Source organism: Eurosta solidaginis, chromosome 1 (assembly GCF_040869045.1).
Source record: "Eurosta solidaginis isolate ZX-2024a chromosome 1, ASM4086904v1, whole genome shotgun sequence".
Lineage (NCBI taxonomy): Eukaryota > Metazoa > Arthropoda > Insecta > Diptera > Tephritidae > Eurosta > Eurosta solidaginis.
Window position 1 is genome coordinate 368,796,937 of NC_090319.1, and position 22,379 is coordinate 368,819,315.

The 22,379-nt window shown below is 36.6% G+C and overlaps 2 protein-coding genes across 3 annotated transcripts in view; one reads left to right on the forward strand and one right to left on the reverse strand.

Moving 5' to 3' along the window:
* The window catches only part of LOC137238219 (piercer of microtubule wall 1 protein-like), a 92,472-nt gene that overhangs the window by 24,420 nt on the left and 45,673 nt on the right, over nt 1–22,379 (forward strand). Inside the window, exon 1 of one of the 2 annotated variants that reach the window (XM_067762963.1) lies at nt 4,267–5,104. The exons of the other annotated variant lie outside the window; for it this stretch is intronic. The gene's annotated coding sequence lies outside the window, so the exon portion shown is untranslated. Of the gene's footprint in view, nt 1–4,266; nt 5,105–22,379 lie in introns of those variants that run through there. 2 annotated transcript variants of the gene reach the window in all.
* LOC137238218 (serine protease SP24D-like) lies at nt 4,474–5,416 on the reverse strand. The gene is made up of 2 exons (XM_067762960.1): nt 5,146–5,416; nt 4,474–5,088 (listed from the first exon to the last, which is right to left on the reverse strand). The coding sequence occupies exons 1-2, from the start codon at nt 5,385–5,387 to the stop codon at nt 4,554–4,556; spliced, it is 777 nt and encodes a 258-aa protein (XP_067619061.1). The 5' UTR covers nt 5,388–5,416; the 3' UTR covers nt 4,474–4,553.

The following is a 22,379-nucleotide window of genomic DNA, read 5'->3' on the forward strand; positions in this document are numbered from 1 at the left end:
TATCAATGCGGCTTCGCATATACTTTACAATGGCATGATTTTTATTTTTACGATTTATTCCTCAATGAAAATAAATGAAACACGTCATTAATCATGTTTTTTTCTTCTCTGTATTGAAAATAGCAGAAGTAAAATCCCAATGTCATACTACTTTTATATAATAAAAATGATTTTATGCATGCAAGCATTTTATACCTACGCATAATATTGTAACGAATTTGCTTGCAAATCCTCTTATTTGCAATCCTCCGCTAAGTTCGAATCACTAAACTGTTGAATAAATAACTCCAATTTGTAATAATGCAAAATAGCCTTTATTAAAGTACTTCACAATAACAAACTGTGCAACGAATAGCTTGCTTAATAACCACACTGATTGATAGCTCAATGAAACTCTACTATTCAAAATAACACTGCTATTGCTCGCTAGATATCGTCTTAATCAAACTGCTTGACAACTCAAATCAAACTGAATTACTTCTTACTCGCTTGCCCCGCTTTTATAGTTTACGCTGCATACTTCTAGGCTCTTCGATTTCCAGAACTTACTAGTTGTTTCGGCTACAAAATCGCCAGCCACAACTACGTGCACAAATTATTGCTCTCTCTTGTGACAACTAAAATAAGATATATGCATGTGTTTGTGCATTGCCGCTCCGCTGCTCGTATACGTACATATGTGTAGACGCAATTATTTATTCGTTTATGTAGATACATAATGATTGAATTATTGATGTGCATTCACGCCACTGCTTAGCATCGGCCTGGAGATGGCAGCACTCCTTAGTTTTGCTAATATTCGTAACACTGCCCTCCACCTAAGTCTGATCGTCCCGATCAGACAAATCTCCCAATCTAAACGCCGCTAGCATCTCCAAATGTACCACCCTTCTAATCCGTGGTTTCCCAGTGGTTTGTATGCGGTAGATGGTATCACTGATCTTCTTCACAACTTTGTACGGGCCTTCCCAACTGCACCGAAATTGGGCTGGAACACCTTTCCGCCGGTGAGGGTTGTTTAACAGTACCAAATCTCCATTCCGGAAACCTTCCGAATTTTTTTCCCTGTCGTACCTGTGTTCCATCTTACTACTCATTATTCTGGATCGTTCTCTCGCACTCTGTTGCTTGGTCAATGAAGAACTACTTTGTAGAGCTTGTTCTTGACGGATTGGCTTCACATACTCAGTATCGTTCCGACGTTTCCCAACAAAAGTGCGCGCTGGCTTGAAACCATCCTTGCATTCTTTCTGAAAAATTCTTTCAGTCATTTTAGTGCGTCCATTAGGGTTTGTTGATGCCGGTCTTTTCCTCGCAGGTACTTTTAATTTCGCTTTATTTGGCACATTAGATCCATCAACCTTTGCTCGATCTACTTTCCTTGACTTTCGTGGTCTCTGTCGAATCTCCTCCACCAGCACTCGCTTACTGCTGAACCCTTTTTCTAAGCTGAAGTTAAGTGGCGCATCTTGGTTCTCATAATGCATCACCCTTCTCTGCATATCGATCTTGATGTCATGGTCAACCAAGAAATCCACTCCCAATATAACTTCATCAACGATCTCCGCCACAACGAATTTGTGTAGAACCATGACCTTCCCAATTAGGACTTCACATATTACTTCTCCCTGGTCTTGGTTATATTCGCCTGTGACCGTACGCAACCTCGCTCCAGGTAATGACTTTACTCTCTTGTAGACCAAATCAGATCGAATCAAGGAATGAGATGCGCCCGTATCTACAGTCAGTACACGCTTCTTGCCATCCACATTCCCTCTGACGGTAAGACTGCTTGATTTCCTTCCAAGTTGCGACACAGATATCACAGGGCATTCAATAGCGGGGGCAAGTTTTCGTTCTTTATCTCTTACTCGCTCTTGCTCATCTCCTCCAGCTTTGCGTTTACGGCCACCCACATTGTTGGAACTATTAGGACCAAGATCACAATGACGTGCAATGTGACCGGACTTCCCGCATTTGAAGCATTTGATAACTTTTTCACTCCGCTTTTGCGATCCTTTCAGCACCTCCAATATTGCGTCTACCCACTCTGGCCTTTCTACTTCCACACGGCGTGCTTTGAAAACTGGCTTACACAGAAGCGACGCTGTTTCCTGAATCAGAGCTTGTGACACCGTTTCTGCGAATGTTGGCTTTGGGTTTGCGTATGTAGCTCGCTTCGTTTCCACGTCTCGTATGCCATTTATAAAACTCTGGATTTTTACCCTCTCGGTGTATTCCACGGGTGCGTCCGCATTTGCGAGATGAGCCAACCTTTCAACATCTGAAGCAAACTCCTGCAAAGTCTCGTTAGCTTTTTGGTAGCGGTTTTGCAATTCTATTTGAAATATCTGTTTTCTGTGTTCGCTTCCGTATCGCCGTTCTACAGCAGCCATCAATGCGTCATAACTGTTCCGCTCTCCTTCGGGAATCGTCTGTAGGATTTTCGCTGCTGGCCCCTTCAATGCCACGAACAATGCAGCAACTTTATCTTCCGCATTCCAGTTGTTCACTGCTGCGGTCTTCTCAAACTGAAGCTTGAAGACCTGGAAAGGAACAGAACCGTCAAAAGATGGAGTTTTTACCTTTGTATTACTCGCTGAAGCAGCCGGCCGATTAAGTTGCAATTCCTGTATACGACCTCTCAACGCATCCACCTCTGCCTCGAATTTTTCTTCAAACTGCATTATTTTTTCGTCCATGCGCGCTTCGAGTTTTGATGATATACGCGCCTCTTGTGCTTCTAGTTGTACTGTTATGCGTGTCTCTTGTTCTTTCAGTTGGGTTTCCATATATGTCTTTTGTTCTTCCAGCTGTGATGACATATTTGTGGATATTTGTGATGACATTTCTGTTATACGTGTTTCTTGTGCTTCAATCTTCGATGTTATTTCTGACGACATTTGTGCAATATGTGTCTTCTGTTCTTCCAATTGTGATGACATGTTGGTAGATATTTGTGATGACATTTCGGACATTTGTGCCGATATTGCAGCCAATATCATGTTCAGGCCTGTGTTCGCCATTGTCTGCGGTGTTTCATTTTTCTCTTCAATTTTTGTTATCTCCTCGCCATCAAGATGAAAGACATGCTCTTCCACATCAATTCCTTCTGCTTCCATTGCTTCTCGTAGCCGTGCCTGAAGTTCGAGTTTAACGCCGCTTGTATTCAATCCACGGCTCTCCAACTCCTTCTTCAGTTGCGGGATCTTCAATTCACTTAACTTTGCCATGTCCTTGTTGTCCTCTAGAATTTATTCAACAATTCCTCTTCTGACACCAATTGTAACGAATTTGCTTGCAAATCCTCTTATTTGCAATCCTCTGCTAAGTTCGAATCACTAAACTGTTGAATAAATAACTCCAATTTGTAATAATGCAAAATGGCCTTTATTAAAGTACTTCACAATAACAAACTGTGCAACGAATAGCTTGCTTAATAACCACACTGATTGATAGCTCAATGAAACTCTACTATTCAAAATAACACTGCTATTGCTCGCTAGATATCGAAAAAAGTGTGGTAGCTGCTAACGAAAACTGCGTAAAATTTTTATCGTAAAGTTACAAAGAACTATCCTTATTTACTTTCAAACGAGCACTTAATTGCATCTCTCTTTAAAATCCATATAGTTTGGACAATTTTGTTTAACAAATTGTGATAATTTATTACCGGGGAAGATTGCTAAAAGACGTCCAAACCCGTCGGGGGAGGTATTAATAGACGCGTTATTGCTTCGCTTTCAATAATTCGAATACTTTTTCGCCTTTGGACTATTTATAACAGGACAAAACGCGTCTTTTCATATCTCTTTCAACATTTTTGGACGGGTTATTGCAGTCGACCTCGGTTTCAAACTGTTTTTCGCGGAGAAATTTTGAACGGGTAGAAAAACTTAGCACCCGTGTTTGTATTCTTAATACTGGAATAACTACGCGTCCTCAGATACCCCAATTCAAGACTTTTGTATAATTTTCTGTAGGACCCATATAGCTGCACTACATTTTCATACTAAATTTGTTAAAAAAAATTTATCATCACAGCAACCCATATCTGATATTCCGCTCCTTTTTTTTGTTTCCCTGCGTCGCTTTCCACGACAGCAACCCCGGACACGTCGTTCAGTGTCAAACGCATGTTCCACTGAGTTCCACAATAGTTTGACACAATAGTTGTTCCACTGAGTTCCACAATAGTTTGACACTGACCGAAGTGTCAAAGGGCAGTGTGTTAGAAGGAGATAGGAATTGTTTCCATCTCATACATATCATACTTGTAAACCTGTACTATGGTAACGTCGTCCCGTCAAGTTCGTTTTTCCCCACAACTCATCCGCGTGCTATAAAAGGACGCTATTCATGTGGTTGAGAATAAAATGGCGGATAGTGCTGGAATCGAAGTGACAAAAGGTTAAATTAAAAGCATTTATAGTACTTGGAGTAAACCATCAAATCAGAAAGAAATTAAAAGCATTTATCGAAAAGAAGCAGCTGTTTATATTTGAACGAGAGTAAATACAAACAACTTAAACTCTACAAACGTGTTTCGAAATTCATATTATACATATATCCGAGTGCGCTCTTATCCAGTCCAAATGTGTAGAGATCTTTGCAGAAACATCGGGTTCATTACTGCCACAATCATCAATCACGAAGCCAGTCACGGCCACTAGCTTGTCGACCAAAATTGCAGGACCACCAGAATCGCCAAAACAGAAACCCTCATTAACCGGACGAGCTAAACAATATAAGTCAGAAGTATCCAAAATAAATACGTCATTACATGCTGATCTTGGCAAAACCTTTTCGGTAGTATATTGCAATTTTGTCGCTAAGGTGCCAGAGGGCGACTGTCGTCCCCACCCAGCTATAGTCACTGGTGTGCCGGCAGGTACCTCCGTAGTATCCAATGCGATAGCTTTTATAGTATCAGAATAAACGAGCGGTGTTTTCACGCGAAGAATTGATAAATCATGTAATTTATGAAAATAATTCTCATTAGCAACGATTTCAGCAACTTCAACGATTTCTCCACCACACAGGCGCTCATTGGAACCCGCACGAATAGAATATTTTTTGACGTCTTCCCTGTAAAGATGAAAATGTAAGTATTGTATTCGCTGTGTAAATCGATAAAAACATTACAAGATAAATTTACTATTGTCATCGATGTGGCCAACACAATGTGCGGCTGAGAGTACATATCGATTACTTAAAATCGATCCACCACAAATATGTAGATCTTCCTTTATTACGGATACTATAAATGGAAACTGTCCTATTGTGGCGTCAACACCTTTAAGTATACGCATGTCGTTGGAGGGTTTAGCGCTAGTAGATGTGACTACCACGAAACAGAGTGCTATAATGGCGAATACTTTGCACATACTTCCTGATGTTTAAGAAAAAAACTGAATTTTAAATTTATACGAGTCTACCTTATATAGGTAAAGTAGATTAATATGATTTGAAAAAAAAAGTATGCTCTCCCAAACTTGAAGGTGGTGGGTGCTGGATTACCATATATCTGTCGAATATCGAGATATATTTTTTTGTTATTCTTGCGACATTTACTACACTATACGACAAAATCACGTTTTCGGGACCAAACCAATTTTTTTTAGCCATAAGCAAACAAGTAATTTCTCTCTTTTTCGAAGTAAGCCTCCAAAATAAATATGCTGACTTACGATGTTCGAAAATCGGGCCATTCTAATATGTTTGTTTTTTATTTATTGTGCTAAAAATATAAAAAAAAAAACAAAACAAATTTTTATACAAGATTAGGTAAGACTGAATGAGTCCATAGTGTTACTAGAAGTTTGTTAAACGACCAAACCAAGACCTGGAATGTTATAAAATAATTCTACTATTACTGCTTCTAGATGTGATAGTTGTATCTGCTCTTTTAGTTGTAGTGTTATTTGAACTTCGTACTTCTACTTCATTATAACTTTTGCCAAAGTGAAAAAAGCAAAGTTAGATAGCGGATTCGATCCCAGCGCGTTGAAATGCCAGATTATGCTTTCCTCTTCTGCGAGTTCAGGGTATTTAACTTTAAGACTGGAGTTCGCCGGGAAATTCGCGGCATGGAAGTCGGACGTCTTTTTGTGGATATCATTGAGGACCTTTTTGTGTTCTTCTACATACTGCTGAGTTTCCAGGTGCCGCATTTCCTCATAATGCTTGCGGAGATGGCTTGTTAAGTCCCTGGGACGCAGGGCCTCTTCAATCAGATGTCCGTTGGGATGCCCAGGTACAGCATTTCATGTCTCTCCCTAATGGAGAGTACTCTCGCCCCACTGTGTAGATGGTGTTCTGGGGACATTAGAAGACAGCCCGTAGCGTTTCTGAGAGCGGTGTTTTGATAGGCCTGTATTTTCTTCCAGTAAGTAATTTTTAGGCTCGGCAACCATAGCGGGGTAGCCTCATTTATCAAAACATATCATAACATCTTGTATGTGTAACACAATATTTCGAAAGAATTTCTGGAATCTCTGATTTGCAGCACTTTTCATAAATGAAATTTTTTATTTTTGGATTTTCAGCAATAAATTTAAACTCCTCGGTTTTGTTAGTAAACCAGAAATGAATGCACGTTTTTGTTTTAATTGTTTAAACTTTTTGGGTTTGTTTTAAGACAATTCCGAGATCTTAGACGTATGACACTATTAAGTTTCAAATTTAAACCCAATAAGATTAAAAAAACAGTTAAGTAAATTAAAGGAGTTTGAATTTAGATACAAAGAAATTTAAAATATTTCTTAAGCAGATGAATGGCTTAAAATTTGTGTTTAAAATTTTAACAAATTGAATTTTCAACAGTAAATTTATACTCTTGGGTTTTGTTAGTAAGCCAGAAATGTAAACTAGTTGCTATATTAAGATATTATTTTTGGGTTTGGTTTTAAAACAATTTTGAGAATCAATTAAGTTTAAAATTTAAACCAGATAAGATTAGAAAACAGTATAGTAAATTGAAGAGTTTTGAATCAAGGCAAAAATCTTGAAAAATTGCTTAAACCGATGAATGGTTTAAAATTTAGACTCTAATTTCTAACCGTACAGGTAAGGTTGAACTTCCGGTTAGTATGCACATCGTAAGTTTCATCTCTTCTCTCTTCAGAGATATGAGCCACTTTGTTCTTATATCGTAGGCTTTGCACAAGATCTTAGAAATTTTGCAGCACCGCGCTTTTGTCCATGCCTTTCCTGCTTAAAGGATCATGTGCAACTCCTGTCTCCTTTTGCTGTCTCCCAAACTCATTGGGACAACTATCGTCGACTCTTCGAGTACTGCACGCTCCTTTGTCAGCTCATAGGCCTTTTCGTTATCTTCAATCCCTTTATGACCGCAAACCCAATATAGATATAAGGTGCGGTCGGAGCGAAGTCTCTGTAATGCTTCTTTGCATTCCAGTACACTTCTTGATGAAGTATTGTATGAGATTATTGCCTTAATCGACGCCTGACTAGCAGTATATATAAGGGCGCGACTGCAGCTTAAGCACGCTTCCTCCAGAATTTCTGCTGCTTTCTACACCGCTACAATTTCCGCCTGAAAGACACTGCAGTGATCTGTCAACTTGTAGGATCTACTTATTTCGGGATCGACACAGTAAACAACAGACGCGATCCCTTCCGTGAATTTGGAACCATCAGTATACACATGCATAGTGTGCTACACCATTTCCGCACCTTTGCGCCAGCCTTCCGGCACTATCGTGGCCCCATTCTAACGGTGTAAGCTTAAAAAAATGAGTATAGATAAAAAAATAAAATAAGGCAAATCACGTCTCCATTTTTACTTTTTTAACTATTCAAACACAATAACTAAATCGATAAAATATATAAGGATATTCGAACTTCGAAAGCCAATATCGAAAAATTGGGAAATTACTTGTTTGCTTATGAATCATTCCCTTAAAAAAATTTTATTTCTTGCATTAACCAACCGAGTGTTGTACAGTGTTATTTATTCATCTGGTACCGATGTTTTTGTTGAGTTAGTTAATATTAATTTAAGCATAACCCAGCAAAAAGTCATGTGAACAAATTTTGAGCAAACTGATTTTTTGAAACCGATAACCTGTAGATACAAATGCGGGATATTTCATATTCGCAAAATCAAGATAACTTGAGCAAAAGTTTAGTCCCTTTACGAAATTTGGTACCCTGGCTTATCTCGACTTAGAGTACATTGGTATTGAAAATGCCCGAAATCGAATCGACATCGAACATTTCCAAAATTTAGAAAAATGCGATATTTTAATACGAAAGACTTAGTTATAAAGTGATGAAACTTGGTCCGGGGGTTGACCTTATGAAAAAAAATGAAATTTGGAAAATTTTGGCGTGGCCCGCCCCTTTTTTAGGTAATCTCTATAATACTATTAATACCACAAATCGAACAAAAATCGGCCTATCCTAACGAAATGTGGTATTGGATTGTTTTTGTAACAAAAACTGTTTCTTGCAAAAATTGGCAAAATCGGTTGAAAGCCAAGACAGACTTTCTTTCGAAAAATGGAAAATATGGGACAATGCATTAACAACTACTAGTAAAGTGATGAATTTGGGCGAATGGAATATGTTCGTAAAGCCGAATAAAGATTTAGCAAATTTCTGGCGTGGTGCCGCCCTTATTTGGGAGCAGACACTTTACTTGGTATATTTATTTTTTTATTTGTTTTATATATCGTCGCTCGCTTGCCAGAAGCATGAATGTGCCAAAATGAAAATGTTGGGAAATCGAGTTTCAAAGTCTATTGCTCCCTCAAAATTAGAAGAATTAGTTTCTAATATATTCACACTATGGTCTTTCACCTGAGATAATTGCTCTGCTCGCATCCCTTCTATTTTCCGAGATTTAGCACATTCATTTTTCTGGCACAACAAAAATTGTAAAAACTGATATAATTTTTTGTTAACACAGCTATACAAAAAAATTAAAAGTAGTCGGATCAGCTAATGCGACTCATGTTTTCTATACATTTTGATGCACTGAACCCAAATACGCTATAAGAATTGAACCAAGTGGTGATGGTATGGCCTTAACTTCAAAACACGTAAAAAATTACTGCAGATTGATTTTTAAATAATTTTAGGGCCAAGCCAATACCTGCTAGGCCAATTCTGTTGGCGGATTGGGATTCGGAGCATCACAGTACTTGGGAAAACATCCGCGGCTTTGACTTATCGAAAGTATGTATGTAAATGAAAAAGTTACACATTCAATTCAATTTCATATACACTAATGTGTTTTTACTTAAGATATTATTGCAAAATTAGAACTAGTTATTATTCTCATCAGAATCAGAATCTTCTGAAATATTGGGTTTGGTAAAGCGTTGCTCTCAAGATTTTTATAAAAAGAATGATAATGTAGAATGTTTTTGGCCGTTAATATAAAATATTTTAAAATTTTATTGAGCTCAAGGCCGGTTTTAAATAAAACAAATAAATATGTTTTTGTTTTAATTTAATATTTATTTGTTTTATTTAAAAACGGCCTTGAGCTCAATAAAATAAAAAAAAAAGAATGATATTATTTTGGTATAACCAGTTTTTGACACAATTTTTTCAAGTATTTTAGTTTTGATTCGAGAAAAGGCAACGGCTTCGAATAAACCGGGTTGCCTTCAATTAAAGAACTATCTTTTTCGGATATTCAGCTATTAAAAATTCTTCATCGCTATAATTTTTTTTTGAAGAATACCTTATATAGCTCATCTTTTGTGTATCTCAACTAGCATATGCATATATCGCATGGGTAGTTTTATAGCTCCCTGGGTAAAACAATTATAAATAAAAAAATCGTCAAACAACTCTGTGTGAACCTCGAAAAGTTTTGGTGAGTTACGAGCTCCTCTTATAATTTGTACCCAATCTACAGGCACGTATACCGGAACATTCGAACATACGAATGTGTGCTGTTCTTACTTTTTTTCAAAAATTGTTTAGCCATATCAACGAATGTGTCATACAAACAGGAAAATCATTACCTTTTTGCCAGCCCGAAACATGAATCTGCTACATTCATTTTTCTCGCTCAACTTTGTGTGATTGAATTGTACATTCATGAAAATGGCACTGCAAATTATTGGGGTTTCCATGTGCGTAGGAAGCTCTAGATTGCAGTGCTAACATGCTGTGTTGGCACTGATGTGTTATAGGTGAATATCGAAAGTCGATATGAGTGTTGACACAATAACGAAGCACAGTACTGTCTTACTCACCTCTAATGCCATTCTCTTTTGACGCTTTTGGCGTCATTTAGAAGATATCATTTGTAGCTCAGACTGAATATTTTATTTTTGGGATAAAATGGTTAAGAAGTATTTCAATTGAACAAAAAACGTTACAAAGATTTTTTTTGCAAAATGAAGAGAAATATAATTTGCAATCCGAAGACATTTTACGGACTCTAAACGCAGGGTGAAAGGGTTTCGATCATCCATGAAATTCCAAGATAATATTTCCAGCGATGATCAAGAGATTGCCGGATTCTTTGCGGAAATTTTAAAATTAAATTACTCTATTGAGACCAAAGTTTCGCTTAATGAATATCCATACTATATTGATACATGTAATTCAATCAGAGCTCCATTTATATCTTCAGAAGATGTATTATCTTATTTAAAGACTTTAAAAGTATCATATACATATGGCCCTGACATGATCTCGACACAGTTTCTTAAAAAATGTGCTGCATTAGGGTGCTTACAAGGGATATGGTGAATTTTAATTTTTGTTCTATCTTTCGGGGCACTCTCTTAAAATATGCCAATAGATCAGAAAGTGGTTATTGCAAAGTTTCAGGCCAATCCGATAATGTTAACACGTGCCTCATTGAGGTCAAAGTTAGGAAAAACAGCGATTTTGCAGAAAAAATTTTAGTGTTTCGTCAGTAAAAGCGAAACTATTTACGCCAGGAACTTCACTCGTATATCATAGGTATAGGTAATTTTCTTTGTATTAATTTTGATAATATTTTTATAAAACGGTTATTTTTAGCAGTATTTGGCATTTATCCGATCATCTTAAATTAATACAAATAAAATTACCTATCGAATGATATACGAGTGAAGTTCCTGGCGTAAATAGTTTCGCTTTTACTGACGAAACATTAACATTTTTTCTGAAAAATCGCTGTTTTTCCTAACTTTGACCTCAATGAGGCATGTGTTAACATTATCGGATTTGCAATAATAATTTTCTGATCTATTAGCAGATTTTAGCAGAGTGCTCCGAAAGATAGAACAAAAATTAAAATTCACCATATACATTGTAACCACTATCAGCCGCTAACAGATTTATTTAATTTATCTTTAATATATGGTGTTTTTCCAACAATGTGGAAAGAATCTTATCATATCCCGCTCCATAAGAATAGAACCAAGTCTTCAATAGAAAACTCCCGGGGCATAGCAAAGTTATCCGCTATCCCAAAATTATTTTAAGCTATTGTTACCCACCACCTAACGTTCTTTATTTCCGCCATAATTGCGTTTCTAATGGATGTAGAAAATGCCTTCACACTGATGTAATTTACACCGATTTCTGTAAAGCTTTCGATAAAGTATCACACCCATTACTTATTTATAAGCTCGGTCAACTTGGTTTTCAACCCCGTGTTATATGTTGGATTTCTTCGTATCTTGGTAATCGTACGGAAAAAGTAATCTTTAAAAATATACTTTCTGGCGTCATCAATGTGTCTTCTGGCGTTTCACAGGGCAGCCATCTTGGTCGGATTCTGTTCTCGTTGGTCATAAACGATTTATCCAATACAATAAAAAAACAAGTAAAGAAGGTTAATTTCGGGTGTAACCGAACATTACATACTCAGTTGAGAGCTATGGTGACAACATAAGGGAAAATAACCATGTAGGAAAATGAACCGAGGGAAACCCTGGAATGTGTTTGTATGACATGTCATTAACATTAACTATTAAAATCTTTCGAAATAAAACAAAAATAAGCTTGAGTATGGCGTTTTTTGTAACTTGTCACTGTTGACAAATGTTCAGAACAAAAATACCTTCCTTAGATACAACAAAAAATATCATAAAATGATCTGAAACATTCCGCTAACTGACCATTGTCGTGTATCCGCTCCACAGCTTAAATTTTTTCCAACTAGGCTTCATAGGCCCTTATCAAAATGTATGTTTTTTATGTTTACGAAAAAACACTGCAAGATCGCTCACAAAGAAGACTCTGTTTGGATCCTTCTATTGCCGCGTTCCCGCTCTGGTTAACCGGGTGCGTACCTAATGCACATACTCATATACATAGCACTAACTCTTTTTATTGTTTCTCATCGTAAACAAACCCAAAACAAAACTTTGATTGAAAAAAAAATCATTTATTCTTGTTAAAACAGTAGCAGTACACGGACCTTTAGAAAAAGAATGTTGGTAGACGAAAAGTTGAGAGCTATGGTGACAACATAAGGGAAAATAACCATGTAGGAAAATGAACCGAGGGAAACCCTGGAATGTGTTTGTATGACATGTCTATCAAATGAAAGGCACTAAAGAGTATTTTATGAGTGAGTGGGCCATAGTTGTATAGGTGGACGCCATTTAGGGATATCGCCATAAAGGTGGACCAGGGCTGACTCTAGAATTTGTTTGTACGATATGGGTATCAAATGAAAGATGTTAATGAGAATTTAAAAAGGCGTGGGCTTAGTTCTATAAGTAGACGCCTAAAGGTGTTAATGAGTATTTTAAAAGCGAGTAGGCCTTAGTTCTATAGGTAGACGCCTTTTCGAGATATCGCCATAAAGGTGGGCCAGAGGTGACTCTAGACTTTGTTTGTACGATATGGGTATCAAATTAAAGGTATTAATAAGGGTTTTAAAAGGGAGTGGTGGTAGTTGTATATGTGAAGGCGTTTTCCAGATATCGACCAAAATGTGGACCAGGGTGACCCAGAACATCATCTGTTGGATACCGCTCATTTATATATATGTAATACCACGAACAGTATTCCTGCCAAGATTTCAACGCTTTTTTATTTCGCCCTGCAGAACTTTTTCATTTTCTTCTACTTAATATGGTAGGTGTCACACCTATTTTACAAAGTTTTTTTCTAAAGTTATATTTTGCGTCAATAAACCAATCCAATTACCATGTTTCATCCCTTTTTTCGTATTTGGTATAGAATTATGGCATTTTTTTATTTTTGGTAATTTTCGATATCGAAAAAATGGGCGTGGTCATAGTCGGATTTCGGCAATTTTTTATACCAATACAAAGTGAGTTCAGGTAAGTACGTGAACTGAGTTTAGTAAAGATATATGAATTTTTGCTCAAGTTATCGTGTTATCGGCCGAGCGGAAGGACAGACGGTCGACTGTGTATAAAAACTGGGCGTGGCTTCAACCGATTTCTCCCTTTTTCACAGAAATAAGTTATCGTCCTAGAATCTAAGCCCCTACCAAATTTCACAAGGATTGGTAAATTTTTGTTCGACTTATGGCATTAAAAGTATCCTAGACAAATTAAATGAAAAAGGGCGGAGCCACGCACATTTTGAAATTTTCTTTTATTTTTGTATTTTGTTGCACCATATGATTACTGGAGTTGAATGTTGACATAATTTACTTATATACTGTAAAGATATTAAATTTTTTGTTAAAATTTTACTTTAAACAAATTTTTTTTTAAAAGTGGGCGTGGTCGTTCTCCGATTTTGCTAATTTTTATTAAGCGTACATATAGTAATAGGAGTAACGTTTCTGCCAAATTTCATCATGATATCTTCAACGACTGCCAAATAACAGCTTGCAAAACTTTTAAATTACCTTCTTTTAAAAGTGGGCGGTGCCACGCCCATTGTCCAAAATTTTACTAATTTTCTATTCTGCGTCATAAGATCAACTCACCTACCAAGTGTCATCGCTTTATCCGTCTTTAATAATGCATTATCGCACTTTTTCGGTTTTTCGAAATTTTCGATATCGAAAAAGTGGGCGTGGTTATGGTCCGATATCGTTCATTTTAAATATCGATCTGAAATGAGTTCTCAGGAACCTACATACCAAATTTATGAATTTATTTCATCAAGATACCTCAAAATTTACTCAAGTTATCGTGTTAACGGACGGACGGACGGACGGACCGACGGACATGGCTCAATCCAATTTTTTTTCGATCCTGATGATTTTGATATATGGAAGTCTATATCTATCTCGATTCCTTTATACCTGTACAACCAACCGTTATCCAATCAATATACTCTGTGAGCTCTGCTCAACTGGGTATAAAAACAAACTGATGAAATAGCGCAGGAAAATATTTTCATACTCATTTACTACATTTCTTTCATAAAAAAATTTATTTCTTGTTTGGATTTGTGCACAAATTTTTGGTTAGTTTGGTTAGTGTTATGTCTTAATGTTATTTGGGTGTTCTCGGCAATTAAATACGTTTACCTAATGATCGCAGTATTTGGCTTCAATGCGAACATAATATTGGTAGATTTTGGCCTTTGGTGGTAGAAAATGAAAATGGGTCAAAAAGTTGGTAAATCTACCAATAATGTGGTAAAGTCCGTGCACTGAACAGTAGCAAAACAGATCTCACTCTTTCTCTGAATACTCTCTTATTTTCACCTTTGTTTACAAGCAAATATATTTACACAAAATTGTACGTATTTCAAATTTTATCAAGGTATTTCTGAAGAAAGGCAACGCCCTACTTATACCAAAACTAAAGTTTTTTCTTTTGATAGATATACTCGTCTATGGTGGTGGAAAAGACATAGAACGTGGGGGGAGAGATCATCAAACATCACATGCTATTACGTGTCTATCGTTTTATTGGTCTACTACTTAATTGCACAGTACAAAAAAAAAATTGAACTATTTTTTGCAACAGAACAAACTTGTAGTTTTTTTATAAAAGCAAAGAGGATACAAAATCTTTGATAAAACAGGTTCCATAAGAATCATTTTCGCTGATCGTCCTTACATCATACATATAGTAGAGCACAGCTGAGTTTTTTTTTTTTGCATATAGATAACGGTTAGGGACAAGCGCTATTTTGAAAAGTTTAAAAATATCTTAATATTTTAAAGTTAATGCGCTTAACACCGGCTTATAGTAATTGAATATTTAATTATTATGTTCGTTTTTAAAAGAAACTGAAAAGAAAGAAACATTTTCTGGCATATTGCGATGGTAGTTGTATTCCTAGATAGAATTGAACATCTAGTTGACAATCGCAAAAGTTAAAACTAATACCATAGCCATCCAGAAGCACAACTTATCGCTCCTAGTCGGAGCATAGGGCGGAGACGAACGCTCTACAGCGACTTCTATCAGTCGCTAAACGTCTTATTTCATTCCAGGTGGCGGTGGAAGAGCTCTCATTGAGAATCGTACGCATCCAAGTTTGTCGAGGGCGCCCCCTGCGCCGGCTTCCCTGTGGGTTCCATTGGAAGGCCATTTTGGCAACGTTGTCATCTTCTCTGCGGAGAGTGTGACCGATCCAACCCTACTTACGTTTTTTAATTTCAGTGTAGATTGGGGTGTTGTTCGTGAGTGACAGTAGATCGGCGTTGCTTATTGTTCTTGGCCAGAAGATACGGGAGACTATTCTCAGACACTTGTTTATAAACGTTTGCAGTCGTCGGTTAATGCGGTCAGAGACAAGCCAGGTTTCGGACCCGTATAACAGAACTGATTTCACGCTGGTGTTAAAAATCCTCAGTTTTGTTTTCATCGACAATATGCGAGAGCGCCATACTCGGCCTAACCTGTGGAATGCAGTTCGTGCCTTGCATATCCTTGCAGATACATCCGATTCTGCGCCGCCATCTTTAGTAATTTGGCTGCCAAGGTAGCAGAGTTCTTCTACATCCTCAATGAAGGTAGTGCTGCCATTTGATACAAGTTGGAGAGGAGATATGTTCATTGTTTGCAGTCTCATTAGCTTAGTTTTTGCGTAGTTAATTTTCAAACCGACTGCGCGGGCGTTGATTTCGAGTCGCTGGAGTTTTGCGGCAACAGCAGCTAGTGTATGAATAGTGAAGACGATATCATCAGCGTAGTCTAAATCACTTAGTTTCTGATTCAGCCTCCATTGTAACCCATCTGTGGCTTCTGCGTTTGTGCGCTTCAGGACATCGTCCAGCACTACTATGAAAAGCAGCGGTGATAGGACGCACCCTTGTCGTACGCCTTTGTCTATGCTAAATTTGTTGCTGTTTTTTCCTTTGAAGCGTACACTGATCATTGCATCTTTGTAGAGGGCCTTAATAATGTCGACGACTTTCCCTGGGACCCCGCAGTTTTGTAGCGCACTCCATATCGCGTCACGGAAGATTGTGTCAAACGCACGCTCAAAGTCAACGAAGAGAAGATATAGTGGCGATCTCCATTCATTAGACTGTTCTATGATTATTCGTAGGGTATTGATGTGGTCCACGGAAGATCGATTTGGTATAAAGCCGTTCTGTTCTTTACGCAATTGTGCGTTGAGCGTGGGCGATATTCTTGCCAGTATGATGAATGCTATAACCTTGTGGATTGAGTTAAGCAATGTAATGCCGCGCCAGTTTTTGCATTGGCTGAGATATTGCGATGGTACCATTTCTAAAACCGCCACGTAATCATCATCAAGCGAATCACACTGTAAAACTGCACTTGCTTACCAACTAGGCTATCCTGCCTATATTTGTTTTCTTGCTTATTTCAGTTTATTTTATTTTTACACTAACAACACAATTGAGAAATTCTGTCTCTATATTAATTTGTGTGTTATGTAGATTTGTTTTTGTAAAGTTCCTTTTTTCATTGCGAATAAGAAGCTTTCTTGTAAACTCGGCCTCAGTTTGTTTAGGTTTGTTTAATGGTGTGTTCAATTTTTACTTAATATTTAAGAATTCATGAGCTTAACACGTTGGTTTGAAAATATATGGAAGAGTTACCACTGTGGTGTACTAGAAAATATTTCTCCCTGTACAAGGCTTAAAATTTCCTACCAGCACCACAACCCTTGGCGATTAGTCCTGCGATAGTTTTTAACACACAAGTGTAAATATCGGATAAATCTTTAGCAGCATGTGTCATCAACATGTAGTAAATAAATTCCGGATGCCTTCTGGAAAAATGCGGAATTGTCATGAAATGTTATTTGGTTTTTAAGATAAAATAATCTTAGAAATCAAAGTATAACTCTTCATGACTCTGCACACTGCACACATACCCAAAAAACACTTTCTGAGAAGTTTGATTTTTATATGAAAATTAAAACCAAACCAGACATGCTGGGACATAAACCTTTTCGGGAGCATTGTGGAATTATTTTGAATTTTTATCCGTGACTGTTAAAGTAACTTGACTTTAAGAACTATTAAAATCTTTCGAAATAAAACAAAAATAAGCTTGAGTATTTTTTGTAACTTGTCACTGTTGACAAATGTTCAGAACAAAAAGACCTTCCTTAGGTACAACATAAAATATCATAAAATGACCTGAAACATTCCGCTAACTGACCATTGTCGTGTATCCGCTCCACAGCTTAAATTTTTTCCGACTAGGCTTCATAGGCCTTATCAAAATATATGTTTTTTTATGTTTACGAAAAAACACTGCAAGATCGCTCACAAAGAAAACTCTGTTTGGATCCTTCTATTGCCGCGTTCTCGCTCTGGTTAACCGGGTACGCACCCTAATGCACATACTCATATACATAGCACTAACTCTTCTTATTGTTTCTCATCGTAAACAAACCCAAAACAAAACTTTGATTGAAAAAAAAAATCATTTATTCTTGTTAAAACAGTAGCAGTGCGCGGACCTTTAGAAAAAGAATGTTGGTAGACGAAAAATGAAAATAGTAGTAGAAGTTGGTAGATTTTTTTCCCAAGAAAAAAAAAAATGGCTACAGTTTATATATGTACAAAACAATTCATCATTCTTGTAAAACAATTAAAGCACATTTCACGGAAAAAACATGTAAACAAAACAAAACAAGTAAAGGTGTCTAAGTTCGGGTGTAATCGAACATTATATACTCAGCGTGAGCTTCAATTGCACATTTCATTTCAGATATTTTACTTTTCTACATAACACATGGCACCGCCAGATAAAAAAAAATGTCTCCCCGTTTCCTCTTACAATAAAACTTGATAAGTGAAGTATCATTGTTTCAAAACTATTTTTTGCTAAGTTATAGGTCATTATTCTAGTCTACGACCCTTTTAAACCTTTTAAACTTGTTTTATATTTAAGTTGCCGTGGTCTTTAACCGATCCCGTCCATTTTTACTAGAAATATTTTCTGCTATAAGGAAAATATGTGCGCCCAAGTTTCTTACGATATGTAAATTTTTCTTCGAGTTTTGGCTCCCGAAACATAGAAGTCATAAAAGGGGCGGTGCCACGCCCATTTTTTTAAATTTGAAGTTCTTCCTGTTTATTGTTATAAATCCACTTGGGAAATGAAATACCATTGATATAAAGCTCTTTTTTGCAACGATATACATAGCTTATTTTATTATATTAAATCTTTTACATACAAGTGGGCGTGGTCCTTAACCACTGATTACTTTAATTTTTCTTCAAAGCATTCCTTATAGTAAAGGCAACCTCTCTGCCGAATTTTGTTACGATAGGTTTCACGATTTTTTATTTATGATTAATAGTATTTGTAAATTGATTTTATCACAAGTGGGTGCCACGCCCATTTTAAATATTTTTTTCAAATTTTTATCAAGAGTCTCAATATCAGTTCACATGTCAAATTTCAGCATTCTAAGTGTATTATTTACTAAATAATCAGGTTTTTTGTGTTTTCCAAAATGTTATATATATAAAAAGTGGGCGTGGTTATCATCCGATTTCGCTCATTTTCAATACCATTCTATTCTGGGTCCAGATAAGCTAGCGTACCAAATTTGGTGAAGATATCTCAATATCTACTCAAGTTATCGTGTTAAAGCACATACGGACGGACGGACATGGCTCAATCAACTTTTTTTTCGATACTGATGATTACGATATATGGAAGTCTATATCTATCTCGATTCCTTTATACCTGTACAACCAACCGTTATCCAATCAAAGGTAATGTACTCTGTGTGCAAAGCACGCTGAGTATAAAAGGACATGTAAATTTGTATGTACATAGCTTATGCCTATATGATACTTGCTTTTTTCATGTATTTTGAGCTCGAAATACTGACGAAAATTTACCGAAACGTCTAATGACAACAACAATTTTCCAATGTACCAAAAATATTGCCACAAAATAACCAACTTTTACTTACATTTTTTTTATTTTCGTTCAAAATTATTAAAAAAAACTGATGAAAATAGCGCAGGAAAATATTTTCGTGCTCATTTACTACATTTCTTTCATAAACAAATTTATTTGTTGTTTGAATTTAGCACAAATTTTTCAAAGTTGGTTAGTTTGGTTAATGTTATCTCTTAATGTTATTTGGGTGTGCTCGGCAATCAAATACGTTTACCTAATGATCGCAGTATTTGGCTTCAATGCGAATATAATCTTGGTAGATTTTTGGGCTTTGATGGTAGAAGTGGTAGAAAATGAAAATGGGTAAAAAATTTGGTAAATCTACCAATAATGTGGTAAAGAGTGTGCACTGAACAAAAGCGAAACAGATCTCACTCTTTCTCTGAATACTCTCTTATTTTCACCTTTGTTTACAAGCAAATATATTTACACAAAGTTGTACGTAGTTGTACCAAAATTGAAGTTTTTTTCTTTTGATAGATATACTCATCGATGGTGGGGGAATAGGCATAAAACGTGGGGGAGAGATCATCAAACATCACTGTCGAGACCGATGCTATTACGTGTCTATCGTTTTATTGGTCTACTACTAAATTGGATAAGAGGATACAAAATCTTTGATAAACTAGATTCCATAAGAATCATTTTCGCTGATTGTACGGACACACATATAGTACAGCACAGCTGAGGTTTTTTTTTTTGCATATAACGGTTAGGGAGGGACAAGAGGTCTTTTGTGAAGTTTAAAAATATCTTAATATTTAAGAGTTCATTCGCTTAACACCGGCTTATAATAATTGAATATTTAATTATGATGTTCGTTTTTAAAAGAAACGGAAAAGAAAGAAACATTTACTGGCATATTGCGATGGTACCATTTCGAAAACCGCCACGTAATCATCATCAGGCGAATCACACGGTACAACTGCAGTTGCTTACCAACTAGGCTATCCTGCTTGTATTTGTTTTCTTGCTTATTTCAGTTTATCTTCTTTTTACACTAACAACACAACTGAGACATTCTGTCTCTATATTAATTTGAGTGTTATATAGAATTGTTTTTGTAAAGTTCCTTTTTTCATTGCGAATAAGAAGCTTTTTTGTAAACTCGGCCTCAGTTTGTTTATGTTTGACAAGGGATGACGGAAAATCGTTCCAATATACATCACTTTGTGAGAAGTTTGATCTTTATATGCAATTCCATCGAGTTTAAGTGCATCCGAATCTTACTAGGACGGGGTCATATTTACTTAGCCGTTTGCTATATTCCACCGTCTTCTGAACAATCAGTGTATATGCACCATATTTCACTGTTACAAACAGTCAATTCGATGATAAAGCCCACGGACTCAATGATTGTATTAGGCGACTTTAACCTGCCACATATATCTTGGAATACCGTTGATCACAATATTGTCCCCGTATCATCCAAGATGCATAACAATGACTTTTTGGATGGAATTACTAATCTTTGCCTTAATCAGATCAACTTCTTTCCGAATAAGTATGGAAAATTCTAAGACTTAGGATTTGTTGACGACATATCTAAATTCTCTATAAATCGGAGTGGACCTCTTGTTTTGCCAGAAGACCTTTACCATCCTTCTCTTGAGATACCTTACGAAATCATAAGCAACGAAGTCGCCTGCACTAACAAAACACGTGTCTGTACCAGGTGCTTTGATTTTTCCAAAACTAATTTTAGCAATTTAAATAAAGAGCTTTCTGAGATAACGTGGCCTCGATATAAAGAGGATGTAGAGCAAAACGTTTTACATTTTAATAAAACCATTTTTACTTTATTTGAAAAACATGTGCCGAAACGCACACGCTTGTACACTGAACCAGTGGAAGCCTGGTTCACTAAAGAGCTAAAAGCTTTAAAAAAATAAGAAATCACGGTTATTCAAATTATATAAGAGAACCGGTTTAAAAAATAAAAAAAAAAAAATAAATGTAAGGCGCGATAACCTCCGAAGAGATCTAAGGCCGAGCTTCTCTTCCAATTTGCGTCGTGCTCCTCTTGATTTTTCCCTACAAATTGGCCGGACGGGACCTACATGTTTTATGTCGACTCCGAACGGCATCTGCAAGGCAGATGAGTTTTCACTGAAATCTTTTCATGGCAGAAATACAATCGGAGCGCTTGCCAGACACTGCCGAGGGGCGACCCCGCTTAGAAAAATTTTCTTCTAATTGAAAAATCTTATTTCTAAAATTTTGATGTTGCTTTTCCCGGGAGTTGAACCCAGGGCATACGGTGTGATAGGCGGAGCACGCTACCATCACACCACGGTGGCCGCCGATCTGGTTATGTACAGTACGCTATTTTCCGTCATAAGTATTTTGAACTTAATAAAAAGTGTTATAAAGCTTACATATGTAAAATTAAAAGAAACATTATTTGCAACCCCAAGTCTTTTTATGATTTCGTAAATAATAAACGCAGAACTAACGGGTTTCCTACTGCCATGAAGTTTAGAAATAGCATTTCCAGCGACAATCAAGAGATTGCAAATTTCTTCGCTCAATTCTTTCACTCTAATTACTCTGCTGTGGTTGATTCATCACCTACAAATTATCCATTTGAGCTCCATTCTAGTAACTCAATATATGCTCCGCATTTGTTGCCTGAAGATGTTCTATTACATCTAAAGATCCTAAAAGAATCCTTCAAATACGGTTCCGATTTGATCCCAATATGTTTTCTTTAAAAATGTGCGGAATACATTTACCAGCCCCTTACTGATCTGTTTAACCTCTCTTTAAAAAATGGCATTTTCCCGACAGCTTGGAAGGAATCTTTTCTTATCCCACTCCATAAAAAAGGAAACAAGTCGGCTATTGAAAACTATCGTGGAATAGCAAAGCTCTCCGCTATCCCTAAGCTTTTCGAAGCAATCGTTACTAGTCACCTTACATTTTCGATTTCTACATTGATAGATAGTTCTCAGCATGTCTTTTGTAGAGCCAAATCAACCACAACCAATTTGCTTGAATTTACAACTCACGTCTTTAATGGGTTTAGAAACAATCATCATACCGACGTACACATACACATACATTGATTTCAGCAAAGCTTTCGACAAAGTACGCCACTCA

What these genes read in the sequence shown, in the direction of transcription:
- LOC137238218 (XM_067762960.1), bottom strand. Translation starts at nt 5,387, where the DNA reads ATGTGCAAAGTATTCGCCATTATAGCACTCTGTTTCGTGGTAGTCACA. An exon ending in GACAATAGTAAATTTATCTT is followed by an intron (nt 5,089 to 5,145) that starts GTAATGTTTTTA and finishes TCATCTTTACAG; the next exon opens with GGAAGACGTCAAAAAATATT.